Below are 13,325 nucleotides of genomic sequence, written 5' to 3' on the forward strand. Positions count from 1 at the left end.
ACATTAAAGATAATAAACTATATAGATATGATTCCATCAGTTAATTAAAAAACGATCGAATTCGGCTTCATGTGATGTATTTTCGGGTACGTGCTTTAGCTGTAAGTTACGGATTGCATTTTATCAATATTCCTCTCGTTTATTTGTTTATTCAACTAATATGACCACAGTTGATTTCTCCACTTACTAAACGCAAATACGTCATTGCATATTAAAAAAACCCACACATATTAAATATGTATAACTTACAAGACAATGCCCTGCCTCATTTTGTTTCAGGCAGAAAGGTATATGATATAGATATACATGTATACAACAAGACATACATAACATATACGAAACTAAACACACTTAATATGTAAGGAGTTTTTTAAAAGTCATTATTTATCAAGAAGGTAAAATAACTCGCTTAATTTCAAAAAGGCAAAAGTCAAAAGTGTTCTATGTTGTTGCGGAAATCCGTTTAAGGGCACATAACAATTGAGATTTTTTATCATTACTGTAATACATAATAGATATTTGGATTTAATATTTGTGTCCTCAATACATTTATGAAAACAAGGGATCAGTTTTGTCCAATTTCAACGTTGGGAATGGCCCTAATTAGTGTCAGGTGATTGAAACAATACGAATTCTTTCGGACATGGATAGAGAAAACAACAAAAAGTCAACAATTAATTGTAAGCTACGACATAGAATAGTAATTTTAATGAAATTGATCAAGTAAATAGAAATAAACAGCAATTTTGATTAGGTCATGAAACATTATCCACCTGTCAAATTTTGTCATAAGTGTTCATTTTCTGTCAAAAAGTGTTTATATTTGTCCATTCTTCACATGCATTGTTTTTGTATGTATCTTGGTAGGGCATTGTAGTGTATAACATTACAATAAATTCTGTAACAATGGTTGTGCTAAAAATTGTTTTGTAGAGGTCATTGAAGTCACGTAAGAATGTCTATTGGTTTTGTTCATTGTTGTTAAAAAAGGTACCAAAAACTCATTCTTAAAACATAGGAATGGTTCCTTTATACTTCGTAAAGAATTAGTTTGAATCATAACGCTATAATTTTTTTCTAAAAACGTACTAATTTGCCATTCTCCGGAAATTCAAAAAGTGTTACCACAAAAATGAAAGTGTCGCATTTTTGTTTTAGAAGATATCTTAATACGAATTAAAACGAAGTCAGCATATGTGCTAGACAATAAGTCCATGTAGGATGTATTAAACATAAAAATCTTATTCCTTATAATATGTTTCGGTCGTCCTTACATAAAAGTGTTATATCTCATATTTTTGCATTGTCATCTTACCCTGGAATATAAAAGCGCAGTTCGTTTCAAGAGAAGCTGAAACACTATTGTGGCGACAAAAAAAAAAAACAACAACAACCAGTAAATGATAAATTCAGGGATACTTGTGTCAGTGGAAGGGTTTCACATTGCAATGATGGTACATATTACCTGAATTATTGACATGTATTTATCGTCGAGTATCAACTTTATGGCAAAACAAAATTCAATATTTGTATTTTCATATCTTTTTAATGCATGTAGATTCTATTGACAACAGAAAATGTAATTTGAACAAGTCAATTTCAATATCATCTAACATCTAAAATCAATTTTAACATATAGATTTATGTTTAACATTCAAAATTGACTATTACAAACAATACCTATCACTGATGGTGATGAATACCCCCAGACAGCAGCTTATTGTCAGAGGAACAGTGGTATTAAAAATATGATTCATTGCCTGTATATTGTACAGGGCGAAAATGTACAAAGATGCACAAAAAATTTGTGCAAAACTGCATAAGATCTCCAAATTTCATTGACATATCTTAAACAGAAACAGTAGGTCAGTTGGTCAAAATCAAGGTCACCGAAAGTCAATTTTGAAATGTGTATCTAACAATGAGAAATAACATAGAAAAGTTAAATTGGTATCACATATGTGTAACAACATAGATAGACTGTTGTTATATTCATAATTTAATTAATCATTTAGAAAGTGTTTCTTATGCTTTACACATTTTGAAGTTAAATGTTAAGGCAAAGGTAAAGGTATATTTTATTTATCGACGCTTTGTGAAACAATGAACATAAGCTCTGAAGAGCTTTTGAGCGACCCTATTTTAAGAACAATTAAAATCAATTATATCTTACCCCCAGCAATTTGCTGGTACCCATTTACAGCTACAAGCATTTCTCTGAATGTTCAGGAGTGCTTTGCTGCAAATAGTGCAACACAAAATGTGACTGTCATCAAATATAATTACAACATTTGAAGGTGCAGGATCGGTAATGACTCTACAATTTTCGTGTAATTATGTATATGTAAGCAATTCGACATTCTATGGACGTAGCTTAACACGATCATTGCTTTCCATAAAAAATGAAAAATGCTGGAAAAGCATATGGAGAATACGTAATATGACGATTTTCGTTACAGGTCCACTACCTTAAACAAACTATAAGGTGTTTTATTTACTGTTGTAAACAAGGTTAGAGGGTAACTTCAGATATCTACATTTATTTACAACTTAAACTGTTAGGGCCTCTCATTTACAATTATATCAACAATTATAACATGAACTGAGTGCATTCATGAGTGGAAAACAATGTAGGGGTGTGTTTACACTATAAAATCTTTAATAACTTCTTCCGGGCCAATTTTTGGTATGGTTTTGGTGAGCCTATAATAAAGAACATGTCATTCTCTTTTACTCACATGTGTTAGACCTTTGGCTTGTCTTGGATTTGAATTTACTAACTAAAAGACAAAAGAAAATTCAGTATAGGCTCTTTCAAAATGTTAAAAGCATACTAAACCTATACTGTACTCTATATGACTTTTGATATAGACTATAATTGGGTAAATCCCAAAATCAATGAAAACTGTCAATACAAGAGTTGTCCATTTTGCTTCAGATATTTTTAGCAGGTCATTATTTTTAAATATCAAATATTTATATTTTTACATGGAGAGGAGGAGGAACAACATAAAGATATTTAGTAGACTGATGCACTTAGCTATCAATCCACACCACAAAAAAAGCTGTAAATATGAATTTGAATTTTTAAGTACCATCTCTATTTAACAACATATGAAATATATTAGAAAATAATTGAAGTTTTTTTTTCCAGTGCGTCTCTATTCATATTTGAAACATTTGGCTATAACTTCGTGAAATGTAAATGTAATGTGCTTCGCACATGCACAACTACACTTGGTACTGATATAATAATAACAAGGTTTGATAAAACTCTGGCATACAATGACTGAGAAATAGCGTGGGCAATTTTTTTCCATATATATATGTGAAAAATCATTCAAATGGAGCGTGCTTTGCACATGCACAACTTGACTTGTTGCAATGATAATTACAAGGTTTAATAAAAGTCTGGCAAATAAGGACCGAGAAATAGCGAGGATAAAAACATATAAATAAATAACTAATAAAGGGCCATAACTAAGTGAAAAATCATCCAAACCCGCTGCGCACATGCACAACTAGGCTTGGTGCTGATAATAATTACAAGGTTTGATTAAAATCTGGCAAATAATTGTTGAGAAACAGCCCGGACAAATTCCGTCTACAGACGGACGGACGGACATCCAGTATAGACCCCAAGATACTAGTTTCTTTGGGTATAATTATGTATGTACGAAGTTTTCTCTGTTTGATATTTTTAAAGAACAACAGATACAAACTTAAATTTGATAATAAAACAAAAGAAACTTTACATTATGTTACAAACTAATATATACACTTATTTTCTTAAAGCATCAAATTATTGAAAAATGGTATATAAAATTATATACACTCATAACACGAAGAAACACCAAAAAGTAGGTTCTATGAAATGCGTCTTCAGCAGGAAAACGTAACATCCAGGTCAAAAGAAACATATAATGACAAAAATAAATGTTGCTAAACAAAAACATTGCCTTATGATTATGACAGTAAATGTTATGAATAAAAAGCATTTGTTTGTAATCATGACAATAAATATTAAGAAGAAAAGAATTACTGTGAATATTATAAACATAAAATTTTTTCTTACATTTAGAGAAAGTAAATTAGTACAATGACAGGGTGCAAAACTTTTGTTGATTTTCTATCAAGATAACGGATCAATTGTAAATACATTTGTCTTCTCGTATTTAGGCAAAATTTAAGTGTTTCGACTAGCTAAAAAATCATCAGACATGGGGAGATAGAAGGTATACACAAAGATATTTATGTATCAGTAATATTTAAATGATGTCTCTTTTTTCAAAATTAAGTACAGTACTACTAAAATTCTACGTACGAACTTTTCCTCTGTTTTATGCTTTTAAGGAACAACAAATATAAACTGAACTGAAAAAGTAACTTATAATAGATAATGGAAACATGAAAACACACTTCTACAAAATGCAAAAAAATCTAACAAAATCTATATAGACATACATGTACAGAAAGTATATAATTACAACTAAATGGAATAAAACATTATAAACACATCTTACATGAAGAAACATCAAACGTTTGGCCCAGAAAAAGTATAGTGTGGTGGGTAACAAGTGAAGTACAATCGTATTTATCCACGGACAGCTGAATATTCTGATTTATTACCTGTTTTATAGCGAATTTTCGAAATGTATTTGGTATTTTCACAGACTGATAAGAAACTATAAAATGGGTAAATTTAGCCAAATCATGAAATAAACAGAAAAAATTGCTTTACATGTAAGATCAGAATATCTTTCACTTTGAACACCATATGTTACTTTTTCACTCGTGAAAATATTATATCTCCTGTTCACCCGTGATAAATATTTCAATCTTGCACTGAAACAAACAAATATCGTCTATTTCAGTCAAATCGAGCATATTTTGGATGTTTCGTGAGTCACCTCGTATATAATGTTGATGAACAAAATCGCCGACATGGTTTAGACTTAGTCCAGGACAGATATTAGCAGAATACCTTTACAGATACATAGTGTATTAGCAGAATACCTTTACAAATACATAGTGTATTCGCATGATATCTTCACAGATACGTAGTCTATTAGCACAATAGCATCACAGATGCATAGTCCATGCGGAGAATACCTCTGTGTGGTTTGAAAAAATGATTGGTAAATTTTCAATGAAACGCCTGTATATGTAAATTTGTACAAATGTATTAGAGCCGCGCCATGAGAAAATCAACATAGTGCCTTTGCGACCAGTATGGATCCAGAAAAGCCTGTGCGTCTTCGCAGTCTGGTCAGGATCCATACTGTTCGCTTTCAAACCTGAATGCAATTAGAGACACTGTTAGCTAACAGCCAGACTGCGTGGTCGCAAAGACCCTATGTTAGTTTTCTTATGGCGCGGCTCATTTATTTTGGAAATGTGGTATCATTACTCTGCTCAAGATTAAGAAATAACATGATTGTACTATATTAAGACAGAAAATATGAAATGGCACACTGGGGAACCATTCCTTCAATTATCATAATAAAATCTACAACATGGTCAATGTCATTAATGTGATTGCCTTAGAGAACTGTACAAAGGATGATCGCGTCACTTACGAATTATTACATTTTATTCTTAAGAGTTACTCTTAATCTGTCCCAAAATCCCTGCAAATTGTCTTCAATGGTTGGGTATTCTAAATATGTCTTTTTCTGTAAAACGTCTATTATTTCTATTGGCAGATGTTTAAGTGGTATATCCTCTTTCAGGATGACACACAGAACATTTCTGCCAGTATCCGCTGCTTCCATTCGGGCCATATTTAATTCATACATACACCATTTACTTCTCACAAAGTCTTTCGTTAGAATAATGAGCGTTCTGCGCGTGGAGGTGATCGCTCGCAATATATTGTCAACTACATATTCGCCTGGACGGAAATCTCGGTCATGAATTAATAAAGAAATTTCACCTTTTTCCTCTAATTCGCGTTTTACCTGCTGAATTACAAATCCACGGTCTTCATCAGCGTATGAGACAAAAACATCTTTCTCGTATTCAGTATCATTCATTCGTTGGTAATCAGCGAAGAGTTTCATTTTTGTCATGTAATACAAATATCGGAGGTTCCATCGGAATCGGTAGACTAGCGCACATATTAGAATAATGATAAAGAAAAGAACAGACAAACTTGCAATGAGAATTAATGTTAGATAACTCGAACATTCTAATCGTAATTGATCATAATTTAGTGTTGCTAGTGACACCGACGTAGAATTTTTGAACTTACAGTTTGTTTCTTCTATTTTTGCGAACTTATCTTTATGTTTTTTAACCCAAAGGAAAAACTCTATGTTCTCACATACGCATTTTAAATTGTTTCTCGCAATGTTGATTTTTATGTTTGGCAATTTATCAAGTGCATCTCTAGCAGCCAAATTGATAGATTCCAGACTGTTGACTTCCAGATCCAAATAACTTAGATTTTTCAAATAGCTTAATTCAAACGTGATATTACTTATTTTATTTTGTGATAAATAAAGATTTTCAAGTTTTGTAAGATTGTTGAATATGTTTGGCATTAAATGAATAATTTTATTATCACTAAGGTCTAGAGTACGAAAATTTTTCAGATGTCCTATAATAGCATCGCCGTCATATAAGGGGTACCCTAGATAATTTCTGGATACATTTAGGACTTTCAAATTAGGAATTTTAGGAAATATTTCAAACACTCTTTCAATCAGTACCGGGAGGTTGTCAGATATGTCCAGATATTCAAGTTTACTCGGTGAATAGATTTTTGGAGAATCAATTATTATGTTATCTGTTCCGATATCACGTTGTTTAAGTTTGTCTTCGATTACTTGGAAATAGTCCGGAAATTGATTACGAGTGAACATAGACATACACAAAGAGTGAAAATTGCTAACTGTTATTTCTGGTTGACAAGTCTCGTATGTATTTGGTTGCAATCGTTGTTCATAATTTTTCTTCATTGAAACACTGTATCTGGGAGAGGAGATTGGGCGATTAGAAGCTGCCATACGACTTATATCCAAATAAACTATTTTATTCAAAGCACCGCTCAATATCAGATACGGTGTGTAATTACCATACAAAAACATATTATGCTGAACTGAGAGGTACTTAATAGACTTAGGCCATTGTTTTACTGAGGCTATATCCATGCGCACAAGATTGTTGTTTTCAACTGTAACCAGCTCAATGGAAGTGTTAGATAAATATCTAACATCATCTATGTTTAATGACGAACAAAAATCGAATTGTGAGTGATCATACAACGTGTTTAAGTTCAAACGTTTCAATGTTTTGCTTCCATTCAATCCACTGGTAATATTTGGCACAGATTCTATGCCAAGGTTGATATTCCATGACAGGTCTAGAGATGTTATATTTCGAAGAAGCTTAAAAGTGTTAAATTCTATTTTCCTGATCAAACATTTTGACAGGAATAAGTTTTGAACTCCTAAGGTGTTTTCAAAGAAACTTCCGTTGATATTTGGAATGTTACATCTACCGTACTCTCCAGACATATACAACTCGATAACATTCGCCATGTAAGGCAGTGGTTGTGTACCAAGTCCGTCGATAACCAAGGTATGAAGATAATACAGATGGTTAAGGGTAACGGGATAGGTCTCATTACTCCAGATATTAGATAGGTTCTGCTTTAAATCTAAGTAAATTAATTTTTTCAACGGTCGAAACGCATTCCTAGCTATATTGGAATATCTAATTTGATTTAAACTTAAATCAAGCATTTCTAACATTAGTAGTCCAGCAAAATCCCCACCGTGAACTCTGTCTATCATGTTCCTAGCTAATGATAATTTCTTTAATAATTTATACCTTTGCCATGATGTTCCATTGATTTTAGATATTTTGTTTCCATTCATATTCAAACAAGTTGTATTTAGTGGCAGATTGTTTGGAACAGCTGTGAGGTCTCGATCACTGCAGTCAACGTAGTACTCTAATATTTGATCCTTGATATGGCGCGATATATCACACTTTCCTAAGAGGTCTCCATCGCACGCCGCCGCCTCTGCGTTTAACTCCGATATTTCATCACTGATATGGCCCGATACATGATATTTACCAACGGCATTCCCATTGCACGTCACAATGTCTGTCAAAGCAATAAGAAGCACCAACACCAGCCTGAGAAATAGATTCATGCATTTAGGTAAGTGGAATTATATCTCGGTGATTAAAAATGTTTAATCCAATATCTAATCCTAATATTTTAGTGTGGCGAAAGTGCGATTAGGAGAGAAGCCATTCGACACATGCAAGAACTGATTACTTTAGCTTTTAAATGCTTCCTACAAAGTTAATTCAAATATGTTGCTTTATACACGCTAACAAAACATGCCAGGAGAAAATGTTACTTTAGATAGACTGAATTCACTGCGTAGTAAGTAAATGGTACAAAGTATCAAAAGCAAGGGGTTGTAACACTGATTGACATCAATGAATAGTTTAATGCTTTAAACTCTTCTTCATACAAAAAGTAAAAACCCCTGTTAAGTAAACGTAAATAATATTTAGAATGATAAAAGTACTATATATGTATGGAAAACATTAGATACATTTATTCAGTTTCATCCAGCCGAGCTAATTACAGATCAAGACTATTTATTATCGACCGATTTTTACTATACGATTTATATCACGGAAAACCAAAAGAGCTTTTACTAAGATTACGTGAGCTTATCAAACTGCACTTCGCATACCTTCTTCTTGGGCTCTTATCTCTTCTGGTTGAAAGTTCAAAGTCAAAGAATTTTAAGTTCTGTCTATAACATTTCATGTGCGGATGGATATTCAAATAACTTACGAGAAACATTAACCGTAACAAGACTATTTTTTGTCCTGTGCAAAGATCCAGACCACTAGCTTAAAAGCAGGTAATGTCGTACTATGTACAACTGTTAATCATAAACAGCGATTAAATCATCCCTATAAAAGATGTTTTTGTAATATACAATGTTTGATTAAATCAAACTAAGTATTCACCATAAGAATCAATGATGCATTTATTACTAATAACAAACGTGATAAAATTAAAAGATGGTAGTTAGATTAAAATATTTTCCTTTTCAATACATTGCCCTGTAACCAGAAAGGAAATTTTTACTTCCTTTGCTTTTTTCGTTTTAAATAATGCTAAAGTGTGAACTTCAAATTAAATGTAGTTCGTGGTCCTGCATGAGTTGTATTAGTTGTTTCGATACGGGACTTGTATTTTAAGATTCACATCATTGTGATAAGAGAAACACGGCCACTGGAGGTATCCTACTTTTTCAAATTATCAATCTTTTATGCTTGACTACAGCAATCAGGCAACATTTAAGATATCCTTATTCAAACAAATGTAATACACCAGCGGTAACACGTCAATAATAAAATAAAATACCATCAATTTCATGATATGCACTAAACAAACGTTAGCGTTAGCAAGTATAATCTGCACAATGTCAACAGGTACCTGTGATTTAAAGAATTTTGCTTGCAATGTTCCGCACAGTTTGAACTTGATTGGATTGAGAACGCTTTTTACAAATATTTCGAATAAGAAATGACGACCTAACCTTCCTCATATCTATTACTAAAACCATGAATGGATTTGTTTTGTATAAAAACGATTTAAGGAGTCCGGCCGTTTAGCGCAACATGGAGAGTGCAGATTTATGGATCACGTTGTCGTGAATTTGATCCCTGGGCGAAGCGTATGTTTCCCGTGATGAGTTAGTAAAAAACATTGTATCTGAAATCATTCGTTCTCTAACGCTGATTCATGTGGAGAAGTTAGTAATTACTTGCGGAAAACAGTTTTGAACTGATATAGAACCTTTAAACACTGCTGAAGTTAACTGCCTGCCGTTAAATAAACCCAAAGCCGCCCAAAAACAAAAACAAAAAGCAAACAAGCAAGCAAACAACAAACAAAAATGATTGACACGGTAACCGATACCGTATTTTTATATAATATATATTTAACAGTTTTATCACATAAAACAATGATAAATATCAAACAAGAAAAGCCACGTTCCAAAAACGAAGCCAAAATAAAACACACAGCTAGCAGATGTGCACACTCCAACACACACAATCACATACAATGCAAACATACGAGGACAAAACAAAGGAACACAGTGGGGCACCACCTCAGTGGCAAAAACACAACTGGGGAGCTTAAACCGGTTTACGGTGCGCACCCAACAGCTTCATATTATGTCCTTTGTATAAGAAATTTAACATCACGACTGTCAGTAATTTCATTATGCACAAAGAGAAGTATAACGTTGGAAAGAATGGAACTGTATGTAAATTTACATTATGCTGAATATATATCTATTGATAGGTGCACTTACTCGATCCGTTTGTCATCATCAAGGTCGAGACAGCCGACAATGACGCTTTAAAATAGTTTGATATATTTTTGTCATACACTTAGGGTGATTAACATAAACATTTCCATTCATACCAGTTTTACAACCCGCTCTCAGCTGTCATGAAATTCAGTAGTTAATGCTCCCTACATAGTATCTTTAAATACACAGAAGCGAAAATTAAAGAAATCATAAATAAATTACTTACTTCATTTTTCCTGTTATATTCCTATTAGCTTTGAACAAATCATTTGAACGTTTGTATTTATGGACGCATGTACCTCTAGTTCAGGCTTTTGAATAGTTTATCATCATGAGTTTGACATATTTTGAGGACTTCATGCTGCAATAGAAAAAAATATATAGTCAAGGGATGATTAACATACACAATTGATGTATGATATCATGGGATAATGAGGTAACGCCATATCATTAAATAAATGAGGCTACTTATGTTTCAGTACACATTCAATTCAAAGTGTAACATCCACTTATATAATTCGTAAGTACGCCCATTTTTATATTCATATGATATGTCATAGGATGCGAATGATTGACTTTTTTTATGGAATGTAGACAGGAAAATTGTAAATAAACATATCAAGTCAATGTAAATCTATAGTCAACTGCGAATTGTTAGAATTTTGTAATGTTGTTTTTTATGCTATATGTTACGGATTTATAGATACAGGTGGCGATTTTCCAGCTTGATTTTGATGAAGACCCCAGGAACCCCTCCGTACATTATTTTACCATGTTAGTACCACCGAAAGCCAGCTGGATAGCCTCCTTACATTGAAAATTCTAAACGCTAAGCTTGCACCTACATCCGCGAGAGACAAGTGATTTGAAATCAGCGAGCTTAACTGCTCGGCCACAGAGGCCCCGACCCTGTTGCTCGCAATATTTACATCCGCTCTGCAGTGGTCATGCCAGTCCAACGCGCATGCCTCTAGAGTTTTGTAAGACGACGCATAAATGGTCAGCAGCGGAGGTGTGTCAGGACCCGACTTACAGTGCTATTTAATGTATTTAGATAATGTGCGTCGGTACAAAGATTCAGTTTGGCGCATTATATAAGTGCGGTAAATGTAAACAGCAACATTAGTCTTTTTTAGCTCACCTCAGGTGAGTTTTGTGATCGCTCGATGTCCGGCGTCCGTCGTCTGTCGTCTGTTTGTCAACATTTAGTTGTGTATGCGATAGAGGCTGTATTTTTCAACTGATCTTCATGAAATTTGGTCAGAGTAATTACCTTAATAAAATCTAGATCGGGTTTGAAAATGGGGCATCTGGGGTCAAAAACTAGGTCACTAGGTCAAATCAAAGAAAAATCTTGTGTATGCGATAGAGGCTGTTTTTTAACTGATCTTCATGAAAATTGGTCAGAATGATTGCCTTGATGAAATTCAGGTCGAGTTCGAAAATGGGGCATCTGGGATCAAAGACTAGGTCACTAGTCAAATCAAAGAAAAACCTTGTGTATGCGGTAGAGGCTGTATTTTTCAATTAGTCTTAATGAAATTTGGGCAGAATGATTATCTTGATGAAATCTAGGCCGAGTTCAAAAATGGGGCATCTTAGGTCAAAAACTAGGTCACTAGGTCAAATCAAAGAAAAACCTTGTGTATGCGATAGAGGCTGTATTTTTTTATTAATCTTTGTGAATTTTTGTCAAAACGATTGCCTAGATAAAATATAGGTCAAGTTCAAATATGGGTCATCTGGGGTCAAAAATTAGGTCACTAGGTCAAATCAAAGAATAACCTTGTGTATGCGATAGATGCTGTATTTTTCAATTGATCTTCATAAAATTTGGTCAGAATGATTGCATTGATGAAATCTAAGTTAAATTTGAATATGAGTCTGGGGTCAAAAAGTAGGTCATTAGGTCAAATCAAAGGAGAACCTTGTGTATGCGATAGAGGCTATATTTTTCAATTGATCTTCATATAATTAGGAAAGAAGGTTTGCCCTGATAAAATCTAGGTCAAGTTTGAATATGGGTCATCTTGGGTCAAAGAGTAGGTCACTAGGTCAAATCAAAGGAAAACCTTGTGTATGTGATAGAGGCTGTTTTTTTCAACTGATCTTCATGAAATTTGGTCAGAATGATTGCCTAGATGAAGTCTAGGTGGAGTTTGATTATTGGTCATCTGGGTTTAAAAACTAGGTCACTAGGTCAAATCAAGGCAAAACCTTGTGTATGCAATAGGGGCTGCATTTTACACTGGATTTTCATGAAATTTAGTCAGAATGGTTGCCTTGATAAAATCTAGGACGAGTTCAAGTATGGGTTGTCTGGGGTCAAAACTAGATCACTAGGATAAATCAAAGAAATAATTTTGTATGCGATAGAGGCTGTATTTTTCAATTGATCTTCATCAAATTTGGTCAGAATGATAGTCTTGATAAAATCTAGGTCAAGTTCGAATATGGGTCATCTGGATTAAGAAACTAGGTCACTAGGTCAAATCAAGGCAAAACCTTGTGTATGCAATAGGGGCTGCATTTTACACTTGATTTTCATGAAATTTAGTCAGAATGGTTGCCTTGATAAAATCTAGGACGAGTTTGAATATGGGTTGGTCTGGGGTCAAAACTAGGTCACTAGGTCAAATCAAAGAAAAACCTTTTGTATGCGATAGAGGTTATATTTTTCAATTGATCTTCATCAAATTTGGTCAGAATGAAAGCCTTGATAAAATCTAGGTCAAGTTCAAATATGGGGTATCTGGGTTCAAAAACTAGGTCACTAGGTCAAATCAAAGAAAATCTTGTTTATACTCAAGGTTTTTGCTCCAATTTTAATGATAATTGGTCAGAATATTTTTTTTCCATGAAATCACTAGTCAAACATGTTTACACTGTTATGGTGTGTTATGGTGTGTTTCTCAGGTGAGCGACCTAGGGCCATCTTGGCCCTCTTGTTTCGATAAACAT

General features: G+C 33.5%; 1 protein-coding gene across 1 annotated transcript; it reads right to left on the reverse strand.

Moving 5' to 3' along the window:
* Window positions 1-1,532: 1,532 nt before the first annotated feature.
* Window positions 1,533-10,719, reverse strand: LOC123556840 (toll-like receptor 4). The gene is made up of 2 exons (XM_045347875.2): window positions 10,591-10,719; window positions 1,533-8,148 (listed from the first exon to the last, which is right to left on the reverse strand). The coding sequence occupies exons 1-2, from the start codon at window positions 10,593-10,595 to the stop codon at window positions 5,586-5,588; spliced, it is 2,568 nt and encodes an 855-aa protein (XP_045203810.2). The 5' UTR covers window positions 10,596-10,719; the 3' UTR covers window positions 1,533-5,585.
* Between the last annotated feature and the right edge of the window lie 2,606 nt (window positions 10,720-13,325).

Source organism: Mercenaria mercenaria, chromosome 5 (genome assembly GCF_021730395.1).
Source record: "Mercenaria mercenaria strain notata chromosome 5, MADL_Memer_1, whole genome shotgun sequence".
NCBI classification, from domain to species: Eukaryota; Metazoa; Mollusca; class Bivalvia; order Venerida; family Veneridae; genus Mercenaria; species Mercenaria mercenaria.